The 15,871-nt window shown below is 37.1% G+C and overlaps 1 protein-coding gene across 1 annotated transcript in view; it reads left to right on the forward strand.

Moving 5' to 3' along the window:
* The window catches only part of ZDHHC2 (zinc finger DHHC-type palmitoyltransferase 2), a 1,463,314-nt gene that overhangs the window by 1,286,365 nt on the left and 161,078 nt on the right, over positions 1–15,871 (forward strand). Inside the window, 1 exon segment of the mRNA XM_044062506.1 lies at positions 3,457–3,583. Within this exon segment, the coding sequence (XP_043918441.1) occupies positions 3,457–3,583 (127 nt within the window).

The following is a 15,871-nucleotide window of genomic DNA, read 5'->3' on the forward strand; positions in this document are numbered from 1 at the left end:
TACACTTGAATCCAAAATAGATCCTTAAATAGTGGTGTCACCTAGGCTAAAACTAAATTGTCACTAACCAGTTCTAAAATGCAAATGCAAACAATCCATCTCATTAAGTGACATAAACTGCATTTAACTCATGCAGAATAATGCAGCTAGGATGGTTGTCCCATTCTGGTTTCCCCAGAGTCCTGTAACATCACTTCTTCTACTCCCTGAGTGTAAAGCAGAAAATTCAAAATGGCTGCTGTGCTGCCCTTTACAGAAGAGCTTTTTTAAGCATTTGGGAGGAGAAGGAAAATATGCAAAGAGATAAGAAAACAGCTGGACCTCTGGGGACTGTTGGAGTGCCACAAAACAGAAGTGACATGCCACTGTGAAGGACAGGGGTGTTTGTGGAGGCAGTTGTTAAGCTGTCTCTCTTACAAACCTGCCATGTGCACCTAAACAAAAAATAGCAACAAGAAATCACAATATTGGTTACTGTCTCATTGTGGCAATGCCAGATCTCCGTGATGATATGTGCAATCATTGCTAAACTGGTCACACTGATATAAACCTAAAGGCATTTCCCAAAATCCTGACAAGACGCATGTTTCTGTGCTATACTTGTAACTGGTAAGGAAAATAAAAGCAACTGACTAGATGGTTAATTCTGGTCTCCCAAGTATGTGGCATCTTAAAATTAAGCATGAATCATAACTATCTTTTAAAGCAAATACTGATAGTACCTTAACAATAAGTTTCATTTATTAATCAGTTTTCTAGCACTTCCTTTCCCAGAGCTTGCTGCGCACAGAGAAACCACCTGGCCACATGCCCCAAACTGTCTTTATTTCAGAGTTGCAGATGAGATTAATTGTACTATACTCTCCTTTTAACACACGCCACTAAGGCCATGAATATGGTTTTGTACTGTACCTATGAAAGGGTGGATATTGTGTGGTTTTGCTTAAATATTATTAGATTAGCTGAGGAACATATGGGCTTTATTCTGACATTAATGAATACAGTTATTTGTGAGGCTTAACAAATGCTTCAGGGTCTGCTAACTTTAGTGTATTTTGTTATTTAGTGTAATACTTTTTCAAATAGAATTATGTTTTAAAAATATTAGGATAGTCATCTGTCTGACCGCATGTTTTATAAACTGCTGTATGGTTTTCCTTTTATTTGTTTTTATACAGGAAAATATTGGTGATACTCTTATTTGTAGCTGTTTTAAGGTACCTGTTGTACCCATCCTCCATATGGGTACTTGTTTGTTCTATGATTGCTCCAGCCTTTCATAAAAACAATAATGTTACTTTTACTACTACTACTACTACTACTACTACTACTGGATATTATACCTGTCAAACCGACGGCTTCATGCATGCCATTTCATGTCCCTGAGGCCTGTTTTATAATGGTGAGATGAAGAGAACATTTAAAGTCATCCTGCTAGTCCCATTGCAAGCAATTTTACAGCAAAATGTAGCATTCTGCCCTTAGTCTGAAAGACGCTAGTCTTGGAAAAGTGGATCTTTATACTAGGGGTGGTACAACCTTGAAAGAATTGTCATGCATTTTAAAGTACAATACATTACCTTCTTTTGCTTTTTCATATTAATTTGGAGTGTGATCAGAAGTTACTTATTCTCTAATTATTGTGTTCTTCTTCATATTGGATTATTTAAATTATTTTTGACATCATCATTTATGTTACTTTTCTGATTATATTCTTTGTATTCTGCCTGATTTTATCCTTCATTGAAAGGCTTGTAACTGACGCACAAGGAAATAAACAGTTGTTCTATTTACAAGTTTTGTGATGTATTTTATATACTATACATATATATGTATGTGTAGTAGTTTTGCAGTTTCCATAGCATTTTTTCACTCAATACAGGAGAATTAATAATAGTAGTGGTAGTGGTAGTAATAGTTGTATATATGGTAGTAGTATAAATAGCAGTACATATAATAGTAGTAGTTGTAATGTAAGTGGTAGTAGTAGTAGTAGTAGTAGTAGTAGCAGTGACAGTAATACCTGTAGTAGCAGCAGTAGTAGTAGTGGTTGTACTAGCTGTAGTTGTAGTAGTAGAAGTAGTTGTAGTAGTAGTAGTAGTAGTAGTAGTAGTAGCAGCAGCAGTAGTAGCAGTAATAGTAGTAGTTGTAGTAGTAGTTGTAATAGTTGTAGCAGTAGCAGTAGTAGTAGTTGTAGTAGTAGTAATAGTAGTAGTGGCAGCAGTAGTAGCAGTAGTAGTAGTAGTTGCAGTAGTAGTTGTACTAGTAGTAGTTGTAGTAGTAGTAGCAGCAGTAGTAGCAGTAGTTGTAGTAGTACTAGTAGCAGCAGTAGTAGCAGTAGTAGTAGTAGCAGTGGTAGTAGTTGTAGTAGTAGCAGTAGTTGTTGTAGTAGTAGTAGTAATAGTAGCAGCAGCAGTAGTAGCAGTAGTAGTAGTTGTAGTAGTAGTAGTAGTAGTTGTAGTAGTAGTAGCAGCAGCAATAGTAGCAGTAGTAGTTGTAGTAGTAGCAGTGGTAGTAGTAGTAGTAGCAGTGGTTGTAGCATAGCAGTAGTTGTAGTAGTAGCAGTAGTTGTAGTAGTAGTAGTAGTAATAGTAGCAGCAGCAGTAGTAACAGTAGTAGTAGTTGTAGTAGTAGTAGTTGTAGTAGTAGTAGCAGCAGCAATAGTAGCAGTAGTAGTTGTAGTAGTAGCAGTGGTAGTAGTAGTAGTAGCAGCGGCAGTAGTTGTAGTAATAGCAGTAGTTGTAGTAGTAGCAGTAGTTGTTGTAGTAGTAGTAGTAGTAATAGTAGCAGCAGCAGTAGTAGCAGTAGTAGTAGTTGTAGTAATAGTAGTAGTAGTTGTAGTAGTAGCAGTGGTAGTAGTAGTAGTAGCAGCGGCAGTAGTTGTAGTAATAGCAGTAGTTGTAGTAGTAGTAGTAGATGTACTAGTAGTAGCTGAGTTGTAGTAGTAGTAGAATATGTAGTAGTCATAGTAATAGTAGCAGGAACAGTGATACCCTTTAGCTACAAACTTGTAAGCAATGCATTGTTGGTTTATCTTTAATTCTGTCCAAGCACTGCTATACCTGAAGTTTTTTTCTATGAATGAACATGTAAAAGAATAAATTGTGATAGCACCAGTGCTGGAAGAATTCAAGTTCTAAGGCAAATCATACCACAGATTCCCTGTATTGCTGTTTTCCTCTCAGCCAGAATTTTGTAACTCTAACCAGTTCTCTAGCTCAGTTTCACTTCCACATATAACACAGACTGCCATCTGTAGGCCATAACCAGTATTACTAAGGAAGTGATCTACAGTGGAGATGGATGTGCACTCTAATGAGGGTCTTATAAAAATGAATAGTGATTCTTTTCTCAAATAATGGCTTAATGGCACAGTTAATCAACATACAGAAAATATTTTTTTTAGATATTGAAATTTGGGATATGCCTATTAAAAATAATTATTTCTTTTTCCAGAGGCATTTAGAGCACCTGTATTTCGCCATGGTTCAGACAAGAATGGCTTCAGTTTAGGATTCAGCAAAAATCTTAGACAAGTGTTTGGAGATGAGAAGAAGTACTGGTTACTGCCCGTCTTTACAAGGTATAGACAGTTCTTTTGTCTGTGTGCATTTATTTTCTAAATTAATATGAACCTTTACTGCTTTCAGTCATTTCTCTCCTAAATTGCTTATGTACTCTGCCTCAAAAAGTATAATCTATTTAACAGAAGACGACATTTAAGTTATCTGGTACCTTCCTGGCATACCTCTCAAACTCTTAGTGCAAGAAATCTGGACAAAACCTGAAAAAATGGGGGGACAAAGGCCTAAAAATAGGTACAGATTTTAAATATTGCTGTTATAAACCTAGAAAGTTGCTAGAGTAAAAGAGTTTGTGTTAACATACATTTTCTGTAGGGTTTGAAGTCTGAAACTCAAATGTATTTCATTATTTAGTGACTTCTATCCTCAGGTCATCACAGTGATTTGCCAGAAAAACACAAATTTATCAAAAATATGAGGCAAAAATCTGGACATTCTGAGAAAATCTTTACAGTTGGGAGGTGTTCTTGTGGATTTATAGTGATGCTCCTCTAAATCTTCAAACCATAACATACTGCATAAGTCACTCATTTTGTGACATATGGTCCTGTAAGTCTTCACATGACACCATACATTGTGTCAGTCATTTTGTGTCATTCCAGATAAATTAAAGCTGCAGTGAAGAAATACAGACAGAGAAAGAACAGTACATAGTAGAGAATGGCACTTTCATAAGTAATGCATCATTCATGATGACAGACAGCGTTATCTGTTTGGTTTTTCTGTGTACTTGCATATGTTTCTTCCCCATGTAATGTAACCCAACACCACAGCAGAAAACCATTTCCATGCCTACCTTATAGTCTACAAACTATACCTTATTTGTTCTCTGCTGTATCCTTCACGTAATATTGTGAGTTAATAATACAGAACAGAATACAGTAACACCTCAGAAGATTTAAGGATTATTTTTGTTGGAAAACATGAACTGATTCCCTGAGATGAACCATGGTCATGTTCTGTCTGTTTGCAAACTCAGTGGATGTGAACTTGTATTATCCACTGAACTGGCATGCAGAAGCTGAAAAAGCATATCTCATCTTCCTAGCTTTTTTATTTGTGGAGACACTTATGCCTCAAAGCAAGTATAGTACAACAGCTTTGCAGTTGTCAGCTTCCACACTCCTCTGCATGCTGTCAATGCCTTTTGACCAGTGACAGATCTTCTATGAAACTAATGAAGCTTAAGCTTCAGTGCCCCAATCCTGAAGGGCCCCTGAAGCAACATTTTAATGACTGAAATTTTCAACAAAATCGATGGAGTTTTTTAAGTGTTTATTATTAAAATAAGACTAGTTTAGTGACAGAATCATAAGTCAAAGGGTTTAAGTACTTAATATTGACCTTAGAAAAAAGTTAGAATATGCTCTAATACCCATGTATATGGCCTCAAATTGCCCCTATAACTGGTAAAATTTCAAAATTTTCTTGAGGGTTTGCAGTGTCTGAACCCCAGCCGTACGAGCTCATTGAGCTCGCCAGAATCTATATTTTGGCAGTTGGATCGGATCCTCAAATTTTTTGTTGATACATGGCTTAATAGTTCTACAGCTCAGCCCTTAGACTAGAGTCAATCTGAACCATAAAAATACATCTGAATTCTCAGTTAGGGCTGCACTCTTCTTGCTTGTGCATTTTAACACCAAAAATCAGATTTTCACCTCTTTATCCTGATGAGCCTCCTCTGATGACCTTCTTCAGTCTTCCTCTCTAGCAGAGAATGAACCAGTACTTTTTGCTGCACATTGATGTTGTGTGGTGTTATTTTCTTTCCTCCAAATTTTCTTTTTCTTTGTTTTGTTAAGTTTTTGACCATATTTTTGTTAGTATTTAGTGTTACAAATGTGCAGGTCAAGGTGTGCTTATAAGCTTGGTCCATAGTTACCTACATAAGTACATAAATACAAATATTTCAGGCATGGACATTAATGTCCTTCTAGCTTATCAGTATACCAAAACACTTGTTCCTATAATAAGTGTCCAGGCTGTTCTTAAAAATATCTAAACTAGTACTTGCTTTAATGTAATTTGGTAGTCTGTTTCATGCATCAGCTACTCTGTCAGAGAACCAATTAGTGCACTTCTTATTCCTATAGAATCTTCTACATAGGTTGTCTGATGATTCTCTAGTACTTTTTGATAACCCCAAACATTCCCAGAGGTAGTTGTCTGTAAATGCCCTATATACCTGAAATGTGAAAATTTTCACATCCATGAATGCCCTTGGTATATTTCCACTGTACACTTTCCAGTTTACTCATGCCTTTTTTTTCTTATAGGGTTTCCATATTCTTATTCCATACTCAAGTTTGGGTCTAACATAACTAACAAACAATGATGTCATCATTTCTGATTTTCTAGACTTTATAAATCTTTTTATGCAACCTATAGTTCTATAACTATCATTATCAACTGGTTGATATGATTAGAAAAACTTATAGCTGAATTTACCCATATACTCAGGTCCTTAAATGAGTCTACAGTTGCAATCACTGTGTGCTGTATTAAATATTCACCTTTCTATTTATGTCTCCCAAATCTGATAACCTTAGTTTTTGATGTATTTATCAGCATATTATTCTCCTGTGCCCAAATGGTCAATTTAGTCAAGTTGTTTTGCAGACATGCCTTATCTGTAACACACGTAATCAGTTTACCCAATTTCAGGTCGTCTGCATATAGACTGTAGAATACCTCATATGAAAAGGTTAGGTCTGAAAGATAAAATCTAAACAAGTAAGGGCCTAGGATGGGGCCTGTGGGATACCCTGACTGCAACCAAGAATTTTACCTGTCCAGTTGCTGTATGATTGTCAAAGGAAAAATATACTTTAAAAATTATCAAAACACGGTAGGTTCAGGTTAAGGCACTTTAATCTTGCAGCAAGGAGACAAAAACATGCTAATACAGAGTTTGTCTAACCAGAAACAGGAAATACTTTCATTTTTATACATTCTCAAACTAGTTATGGCCTACCAAGCTGACGTCACAGATTACCACCTTTTTCATCATCATCTGCTGACCATCATTCCCATGAATTTCTGCTGATTTATCAATTTTTATGTGAAACTTCCTGAGGAAAACAACATGGCCTTGATTACTCCCAGTTAGATACATGTTATGTTACCATTCAAGGTACTATGGCTAATTCAAGCACAATGCTAGCAGTTCATTTCTGTAATAATCCTTTGTCTACTTTATCTCTAAGTTACTGCAGCTGCACATGTTCTCATGCTTCAAATAGAGCTGGTTGTCTAAAATCATTACATTTACAGAATATAGTATTGTTCATTCATTCGTTCCTGACCTAGCAGATAAGCACCTGCTTCTCAAGTACATTTCCAAAAGGCATAAACATGAATATTGCTGTGCTAGCAGTTACTAGGTCAGAGGGCAACTTGCAAGTTTCAGAAAGCATACTGCAGTTTTCAAAAAGCATCTTTTTCAGTCTCATATGAAACTCAATTTATATATAACACAGTGCATGAAAAATAGAATGAAAAGCGTATTAAATCACTTGATTATTAATTGGCATTAAGCATACACACATTAATACATATTTTTCTAACATTTCCCTCCTGTTAATACTTTTTAATTCTATTTTCAAAAAAGAATAAACAGTTTGCTTCTTTTCCTAACCTCTTCCATTCAGGATTTGCAGTTAAGAAAGTCATTCAGTTTAAACTCTTATGAAAGTGTTTCACATTCTAGCAGCTCTTCAAATTCAGTACTTTGATACATAGTCTCAGATACTGATATATCTATAAATTCTTTGATTAATTTCTTCATGCAGGGGATTCTACAACAAACACAAACTCCTATTAGGAGTAATCCTACCCCAATGGCAATCAATATGTTCATAAAGATGGAACCCCACCCCCCAAATACACTCTGGAAAAAGTCTGTCAGAGGGTTTGGGCCTGGTTTGGTCATGGCCGACTCTTGCTGAATCACCTCGAGATGATCATTAAAAAATGTTTATTTCTTTTTCCAGAGGCATTTAGAGCACCTGTATTTCGCCACGGTTCAGACAAGAATGGCTTCAGTTTAGGATTCAGCAAAAATCTTAGACAAGTGTTTGGAGATGAGAAGAAGTACTGGTTACTGCCCGTCTTTACAAGATATAGACAGTTCTTTTGTCTGTGTGCATTTGTTTTCTAAATTAATATGAACATTTACTGCTTTCAGTCATTTCTCTCCTAAATTGCTTATGTACTCTGCCTCAAAAAGTATAATCTATTTAACAGAAGACGACATTTAAGTTATCTGGTACCTTCCTGGCATACCTCTCAACCTCTTAGTGCAAGAAATCTGGACAAAACCTGAAAAAATAGGGGGACAAAGGCCTAAAAATAGGTACAGATTTTAAATATTGCTGCTATAAACTTAGAAAGTTGCTAGAGTAAAAGAGTTTGTGTCAACATACATTTTCTGTAGGGTTTGAAGTCTGAAACTCAAATGTATTTCATTATTTAGTGACTTCTATCCTCAGGTCATCACAGTGATTTGCCAGAAAAACACAAATGTACCAAAAATATGAGGCAAAAATCTGGACATTCTGAGAAAATCTTTACAGTTGGGAGGTGTTCTTGGGGATTTATAGTGATGCTCCTCTAAATCTTCAAACCATAACATACTGCATAAGTCACTCATTTTGTGACATATGGTCCTGTAAGTCTTCACATGACACCATACATTGTGTCAGTCATTTTGTGTTGTTCCAGATAAATTAAAGCTGCAGTAAAGAAATACAGACAGAGAAAGAACAGTACATAGTAGAGAATGGCACTTTCATAAGTAATGCATCATTCATGATGACAGACGTCATCTGTTTGGTTTTTCTGTGTACTTGCATATGTTTCTACCCCATGTAACGTAACTCAACACCACAGCAGAAAACCATTTCCATGCCTACCTTATAGTCTACAAACTATAACTTATTTGTTCTCTGCTGTATCCTTCACGTAATATTGTGAGTTAATAATACAGAACAGAATACAGTAACACCTCAGAAGATTTAAGGATTATTTTTGTTGGAAAACATGAACTGATTCCCTGAGATGAACCATGGTCATGTTCTGTCTGTTTGCAAACTCAGTGGATGTGAGCTTGTATTATCCACTGAACTGGCACGCAGAAGCTGAAAAAGCATATCTCATCTTCCTAGCTTTTTTATTTGTGGAGACACTTATGCCTCAAAGCAAGTATAGTACAACAGCTTTGCAGTTGTCAGCTTCCACACTCCTCTGCATGCTATCAATGCCTTTTGACCAGTGACAGATCTACTATGAAACTAATGAAGCTTAAGCTTCAGTGCCCCAATCCTGAAGGGCCCCTGAAGCAACATTTTAATGACTGAAATTTTCAACAAAATCGATGGAGTTTTTTAAGTGTTTATTATTAAAATAAGACTAGTTTAGTGACAGAATCATAAGTCAAAGGGTTTAAGTACTTAATACTGACCTTAGAAAAAAGTTAGAATATGCTCTAATACCCATGTATATGGCTTCAAAATTCCCCTATAACTGGTAAAATTTCAAAATTTTCTTGAGGGTTTGCAGTGTCTGAACCCCAGCCATACGAGCTCGTTGAGCTCGCCAGAATCTATATTTTGGCAGTTGGATCGGATCCTCAAATTTTTTGTTGATACATGGCTTAATAGTTCTACAGCTCAGCCCTTAGGCTAGAGTCAATCTGAACCATAAAAAGACATCTGAATTCTCAGTTAGGGCTGCACTCTTCTTGCTTGTGCATTTTAACACCAAAAATCAGATTTTCACCTCTTTATCCTGATGAGCCTCCTCTGATGACCTTCTTCAGTCTTCCTCTCTAGCAAAGAATGAACCAGTACTTTTTGCTGCACATTGATGTTGTGTGGTGTTATTTTCTTTCCTCCAAATTTTCTTTTTTTTTGTTTTGTTAAGTTTTTGACCATATTTTTGTTAGTATTTAGTGTTACAAATGTGCAGGTCAAGGTGTGCTTATAAGCTTGGTCCATAGTTACCTACATAAGTACATAAATACAAATATTTCAGGCATGGACATTAATGTCCTTCTAGCTTATCAGTATACCAAAACACTTGTTCCTATAATAAGTGTCCAGGCTGTTCTTAAAAATATCTAAACTAGTACTTGCTTTAATGTAATTTGGTAGTCTGTTTCATGCATCAGCTACTCTGTCAGAGAACCAATTAGTGCACTTCTTATTCCTATAGAATCTTCTACATAGGTTGTCTGATGATTCTCTAGTACTTTTTGATAACCCCAAACATTCCCAGAGGTAGTTGTCTGTAAATGCCCTATATACCTGAAATGTGAAAATTTTCACATCCATGAATGCCCTTGGTATATTTCCACTGTACTCTTTCCAGTTTACTCATGCCTTTTTTTTCTTATAGGGTTTCCATATTCTTATTCCATACTCAAGTTTGGGTCTAACATAACTAACAAACAATGATGTCATCATTTCTGATTTTCTAGACTTTATAAATCTTTTTATGCAACTTATAGTTCTATAACTATCATTAATCAACTGGTTGATATGATTAGAAAAACTTATAGCTGAATTTACCCATATACTCAGGTCCTTAAATGAGTCTACAGTTGCAATCACTGTGTGCTGTATTAAATATTCACCTTTCAGTTTATGTCTCCCAAATCTGATAACCTTAGTTTTTGATGTATTTATCAGCATATTATTCTCCTGTGCCCAAATGGTCAATTTAGTCAAGTTGTTTTGCAGACATGCCTTATCTGTAACACATGTAATCAGTTTACCCAATTTCAGGTCGTCTGCATATAGACGTAGAATACCTCATATGAAAAGGTTAGGTCTGAAAGATAAAATCTAAACAAGTAAGGGCCTAGGATGGGGCCTGTGGGATACCCTGACTGCAACCAAGAATTTTACCTGCCCAGTTGCTGTATGATTGTCAAAGGAAAAATATACTTTAAAAATGATCAAAACACTGTAGGTTCAGGTTAAGGCACTTTAATATTGCAGCAAGGAGGCACAAACGTGCTAATACAGAGTTTGTCTAACCAGAAACAGGAAATACTTTCATTTTTATACATTCTCAAACTAGTTATGGCCTACCAAGCTGACGTAACAGATTACCACCTTTTTCATCATCATCTGCTGACCATCATTCCCATGAATTTCTGCTGATTTATCAATTTTTATGTGAAACTTCCTGAGGAAAACAACATGGCCTTGATTACTCCCAGTTAGATACATGTTATGTTACCATTCAAGGTACTATGGCTAATTCAAGCACAATGCTAGCAGTTCATTTCTCTAATAATCCTTTGTCTACTTTATCTCTAAGTTACTGCAGCTGCACATGTTCTCATGCTTCAAACAGAGCTGGTTGTCTAAAATCATTACATTTACAGAATATAGTATTGTTCATTCATTCGTTCCTGACCTAGCAGATAAGCACCTGCTTCTCAAGTACATTTCCAAAAGGCATAAACATGAATATTGCTGTGCTAGCAGTTACTAGGTCAGAGGGCAACTTGTAAGTTTCAGAAAGCATACTGCAGTTTTCAAAAAGCATCTTTTTCAGTCTCATATGAAACTCAATTTATATATAACACAGTGCATGAAAAATAGAATGAAAAGTGTATTAAATCACTTGATTATTAATTGGCATTAAGCATACACACATTAATACATATTTTTCTAACATTTCCCTCCTGTTAATACTTTTTAATTCTATTTTCAAAAAAGAATAAACAGTTTGCTTCTTTTCCTAACCTCTTCCATTCAGGATTTGCAGTTAAGAAAGTCATTCAGTTTAAACTCTTATGAAAGTGTTTCACATTCTAGCAGCTCTTCAAATTCAGTACTTTGATACATAGTCTCAAATACTGATATATCTATAAATTCTTTGATTAATTTCTTCATGCAGGGGATTCCACAACAAACACAAACTCCTATTATGAGTAATTCTACCCCAATGGCAATCAATATGTTCATAAAGATGGAACCCCACCCCCCAAATACACTCTGGAAAAAGTCTGTCAGAGGGTTTGGGCCTGGTTTGGTCATGGCCGACACTTGCTGAATCACCTCGAGATGATCATTAATTTCATGCTGATGGTCAGGAATAAACGCACAGCATTCTTCTTTGATTAAAGCGCACATCCCACCCTTCGCCGCTAGGGTGAAGTCAAGAGTCATTCGGTTTTGGAGTACTACAGTTCTCATGGCATTCGGTTCATCAGTTATCAGTTCAAGAGCAGAAAAAGTCGCATTACTCATTACTTCGAGAAGTTTTGACAGTTTTCGCAGCTCCCATATCGATTTAACTGCACCATATGCAGGTAATATACCTGCCCAGGATATGACAGCATCACTCAAGTCCATGTGCGCAGGTTTGGTTCCCACATTACGATGGTCTTTCCATCCCGCTTCGATCTGTCCCACTGGATTCTCAGGTTTCTTAACAGTCTTTTTGGTCACGTCTCTGGTATTTCGAATGTTTCCCTGAGGCAAAACTGCAGTGTATCAGATGGCCGGAACCAGGTACCCCAAAAAACAACTGCCAGACCAATTCTCAGGTAACCATTTATATGCTTTTTTACCACACACAAAATAACAGTCCTCTACTTTAGTCGTTACTTTGTTACGAAATGACTGCCCTGCATGAAACATTTTCCTATCTATTACAGATAACTGTTTAAAAAGTACAGGATTACGTTGTACCTGATCAAGAGTCTTATGCATAGATTTCAAAAATGAGTCATAATCTGTACTACAAGATCCACTCAAATCGTTTGGTTTTCTATAACATTTATACTATACTGTAACATTACACTTACTCCATCCCACTTGGATGGTGTCATTTTTGTAAAAACATACAATTCCTTTTTGTGTTACAGGCAAATACAGTGCTACCTTATCATGTGCTTTAATAGCGACTGTGTCAAAAAACAGATTTTCCCAGGTCTCATTGACTACTAGGGTGATAGCAGTCATCAATAAACCCCCGTATGCTGTTGGTATGGCCGTACAGACCCAGCAGTTTGAAACATTAAAAGTCTCAGCATACACACGTGTAATTGCCTGATAAGTGTTAAAGTTCGGATGCCAGTCTATGTTTGGTTCATTACGTCTAATCAGTTCAACTTTTGTGGCAGGAAAAAGGAGTGGCCACAACAAAAAGAACAGTGTGATTAGCATAGCTATTAAAATGATCATACAAGTTTTCTGAGGTTGCTCAATGTCTCTATTCCCTCTATACCTGGCCATTATGTTCTCGTTGTACAACAGTAACAAAGTTTTTGTCTAATTCAAAGTTCTTAACCAGTTTACAGTGCGTCAAATGAATCCAGGAAGCTCGCTCTGCGATCTTGACTGCAGTGGGTGTTGACAGTAGTACCTGGTACGGTCCTTCCCACTTCGGAGAACTCCAATTCTTTTGCTTCACGATCTTCACCCAGACCCAGGTGCCTGGGGCTACTGGTGCTTCCGATTTCAGTTGTTCTTTATCTGAAACAGAATTTAACTGCAAAAGTTTGTTATTCAAAAATCGCCTCATATACTCTGCAAGTGAACTGTCAGCCTCTTGCTCTGCAGACATGAGAGGTTTCCACTGAGGTGTATAATATGCCCTCCCAAACAAAGTTTCAAAAGGAGTTAATCCCTTTGCATTTGGAACAGTTCTCATGCTCAACAGTGCTAAAGGCAAACAGTGCACCCAGTTCTTCTGTGTCTCGGTCATTAACTTCCTAAGCTTGTTCTTCAACACCCCATTATGCCTCTCTACTAACCCTGCAGATTGGGGGTGGTGTTTAGTGATTTTTTAACGATATCCCAAAATAACGACTAAGTTGTTGTACTGTTTGGTTCACGAAATGTGTACCATTATCACTATAAATCTTTTCCGGTATGCCAAATCTGGGTATAATTTCTTTAACAAGGACCTTTGCAACAGTAGCTGCATCTGGATTTTTAGTCGGAAAAGCTTCTACCCATTTGAAAAACATATCTATAATGATAAGACAATACTTTTTATTCTCACATTTATTCAATTCTATGAAATCCATACAAATAGTATGAAACGGATACGGTGGTGTAGGGAAACTCCCTTGCTTAGGCTTCAATGCCCCTTGTGCGTGATGCTTGTTACAAACATGGCATGCTGCACAGAAATTTTTTGTATAATTTGTAAATCTATAGGTTGTAAACACTCGATTCACTAACTGTACCATCCCCCCTGTTGAGACATGGCTCTGCCCATGGCTCAACAAAGCTGCATATCTAAACAAATTAGATGGCAAAATTGGTTTCTTTTCCTTGGAGATGTACAGTCCCTTTTCAAGGATTGCTCCTCGTTTTATCCACTTCTGTTTTTCTACATTTGTAGTAAGTGTCTGCATTGTTTTTAACATTTCTAAATCTAAAGTCTCAGAGGGTTGTAATTCCTTACTCAAAAGAAAAGCTTCTGAGGCTGAAGCTGCTTGCTTTGCAGCTGTATCAGCCCGTGCATTACCTTTTGAAATCCTATCCTGTTGCTTGGTATGAGCTACGCATTTGCAAATAGCTACTTTTTGAGGTAACTGAATAGAGTCTAATAGATCTAAAATAAATTGCACATGATTAATTGGTTTACCAGTAGATGTTATCATTCCTCTATTTTTCCACTGCTGCACAAAAACGTGTACAGTAGAAAAAGCATATTGACTGTCAGTATAAATGTTCACTTTCTTACCTTTTGCTAAGGTACATGCCCTTGTCAAGGCAATCAACTCTGCCGCTTGTGCAGATAAATTGTGTGGTAAAGATTTTGCTTCTAAAGTTTCAGTATCAGAAACGACTGCATACCCCACTAGGATCTGTCCTGTAGGACCCTTCCTGCACGAGCCGTCCACATAGTATGTCACCTCGGCATCATCCAAGGGAACATCCGTAAGGTCTTGTCTAGGTAATGTCTTTTGCTCAATCTCCTGCAGGCAGCAGTGTGGTTTGCCATCTGCAGGGGTTGGGAGCAAGGTTGATGGATTCAAAGTTGTGCATCGTTCAATTGTCATATGAGGTTGGCTCAACAGTATAGTCATACAGGAAAGATGTCTAGCAGGAGAAAGATATGCTACTTTTTCTTGCAGTAAAATAATTGCAACTGCATGAGGCACTCTCAATGTGAGAGGGTGGAATAACACTACTGAGGCCAAAGCCTGCACTGCCATTGCAGCTGCAACTACTGCTTGTACACAGTGGGGCAGGGACCGCCACTGGGTCTAACTGTGATGAGTAGTAAGCTATGGGGCGTTGCTTGTCCCCATGCTGCTGTGTCAATACTGATGTCATATAACCCTGCTTGCAGTCTACAGTTTGAATAAATTGCTTATGATAGTTTGGTAATCCTAAAACTAAGGATGATGCTATCAGTTGTTTCAGTTTGGAGAAAGCTGCTTCTGCTTCTGGTGTCCATTGTAATAAATCCTGTGCTGCCATCGGCTTTTTGAATATTAAATTGGCTAGCGGAGCAGATTCCAAAGCATAATTTGGTATCCAGCTTCGACAAAAATTAGTAGTTCCCAGGAAGGACATCATTTCCTTCTTGGTAGTTGGTCTAGGTGCCTGTAATATTGCTGTTTTTCTATCTTTGTCTAATATTCTACCTTCCATGGATATTACATATCCCAAGTACTTAACTTGTTTTCTCCAAAGTTGTAGTTTGTTCTTGTTTACGTTGTGACCTTGAGTAGCTAAAAACTGTAATAATGCTATCATGTCCTCTTTGCATTCTTGCTGGGTGGGGGCTGCCAGCAGAATGTCGTCTACATAAAGTAAAATCTGACTACCTCTCAGTGGGATAAATCCCGCCAGGTTGCTTGCCATTTCTTGTGCAAATATTGTTGGACTTTCACAATATCCCTGTGGTAATCTTATATATGTATACCGCTTTCCCTGAAATGTAAATGCAAACCAATATTGACTGTCAGGGTGTATCGGTATCGAGAAAAATGCATTACTAATATCTACCACAGAAAAATATTTTTGCTGAGGCTTCAAATCATTCAGTAAGGTGTGTGGGTCTGGCACCGTCGGTGCCCTGGGTATAACTGCATTATTTACAGGTTGTAAATCTTGGACCATACGCCATTCCCCGTTTGCTTTCCTGACAGGAAATAAGGGTGTATTACATGGTGAATCAGGAGATTCTATTAAGACTCCTTCCTTAAGTAAGGCTGCTATTATAGGTTTGATTCCTATCTCTGCATCCTTTCTTAAGGGATACTATCTTTTCTGGGGTCTGAATGCTGACTTTGGCGTAAT

Source organism: Protopterus annectens, chromosome 2.part1 (assembly GCF_019279795.1).
Source record: "Protopterus annectens isolate FY-2018-M chromosome 2.part1, PAN1.0, whole genome shotgun sequence".
Taxonomy (NCBI): domain Eukaryota; kingdom Metazoa; phylum Chordata; order Ceratodontiformes; family Protopteridae; genus Protopterus; species Protopterus annectens.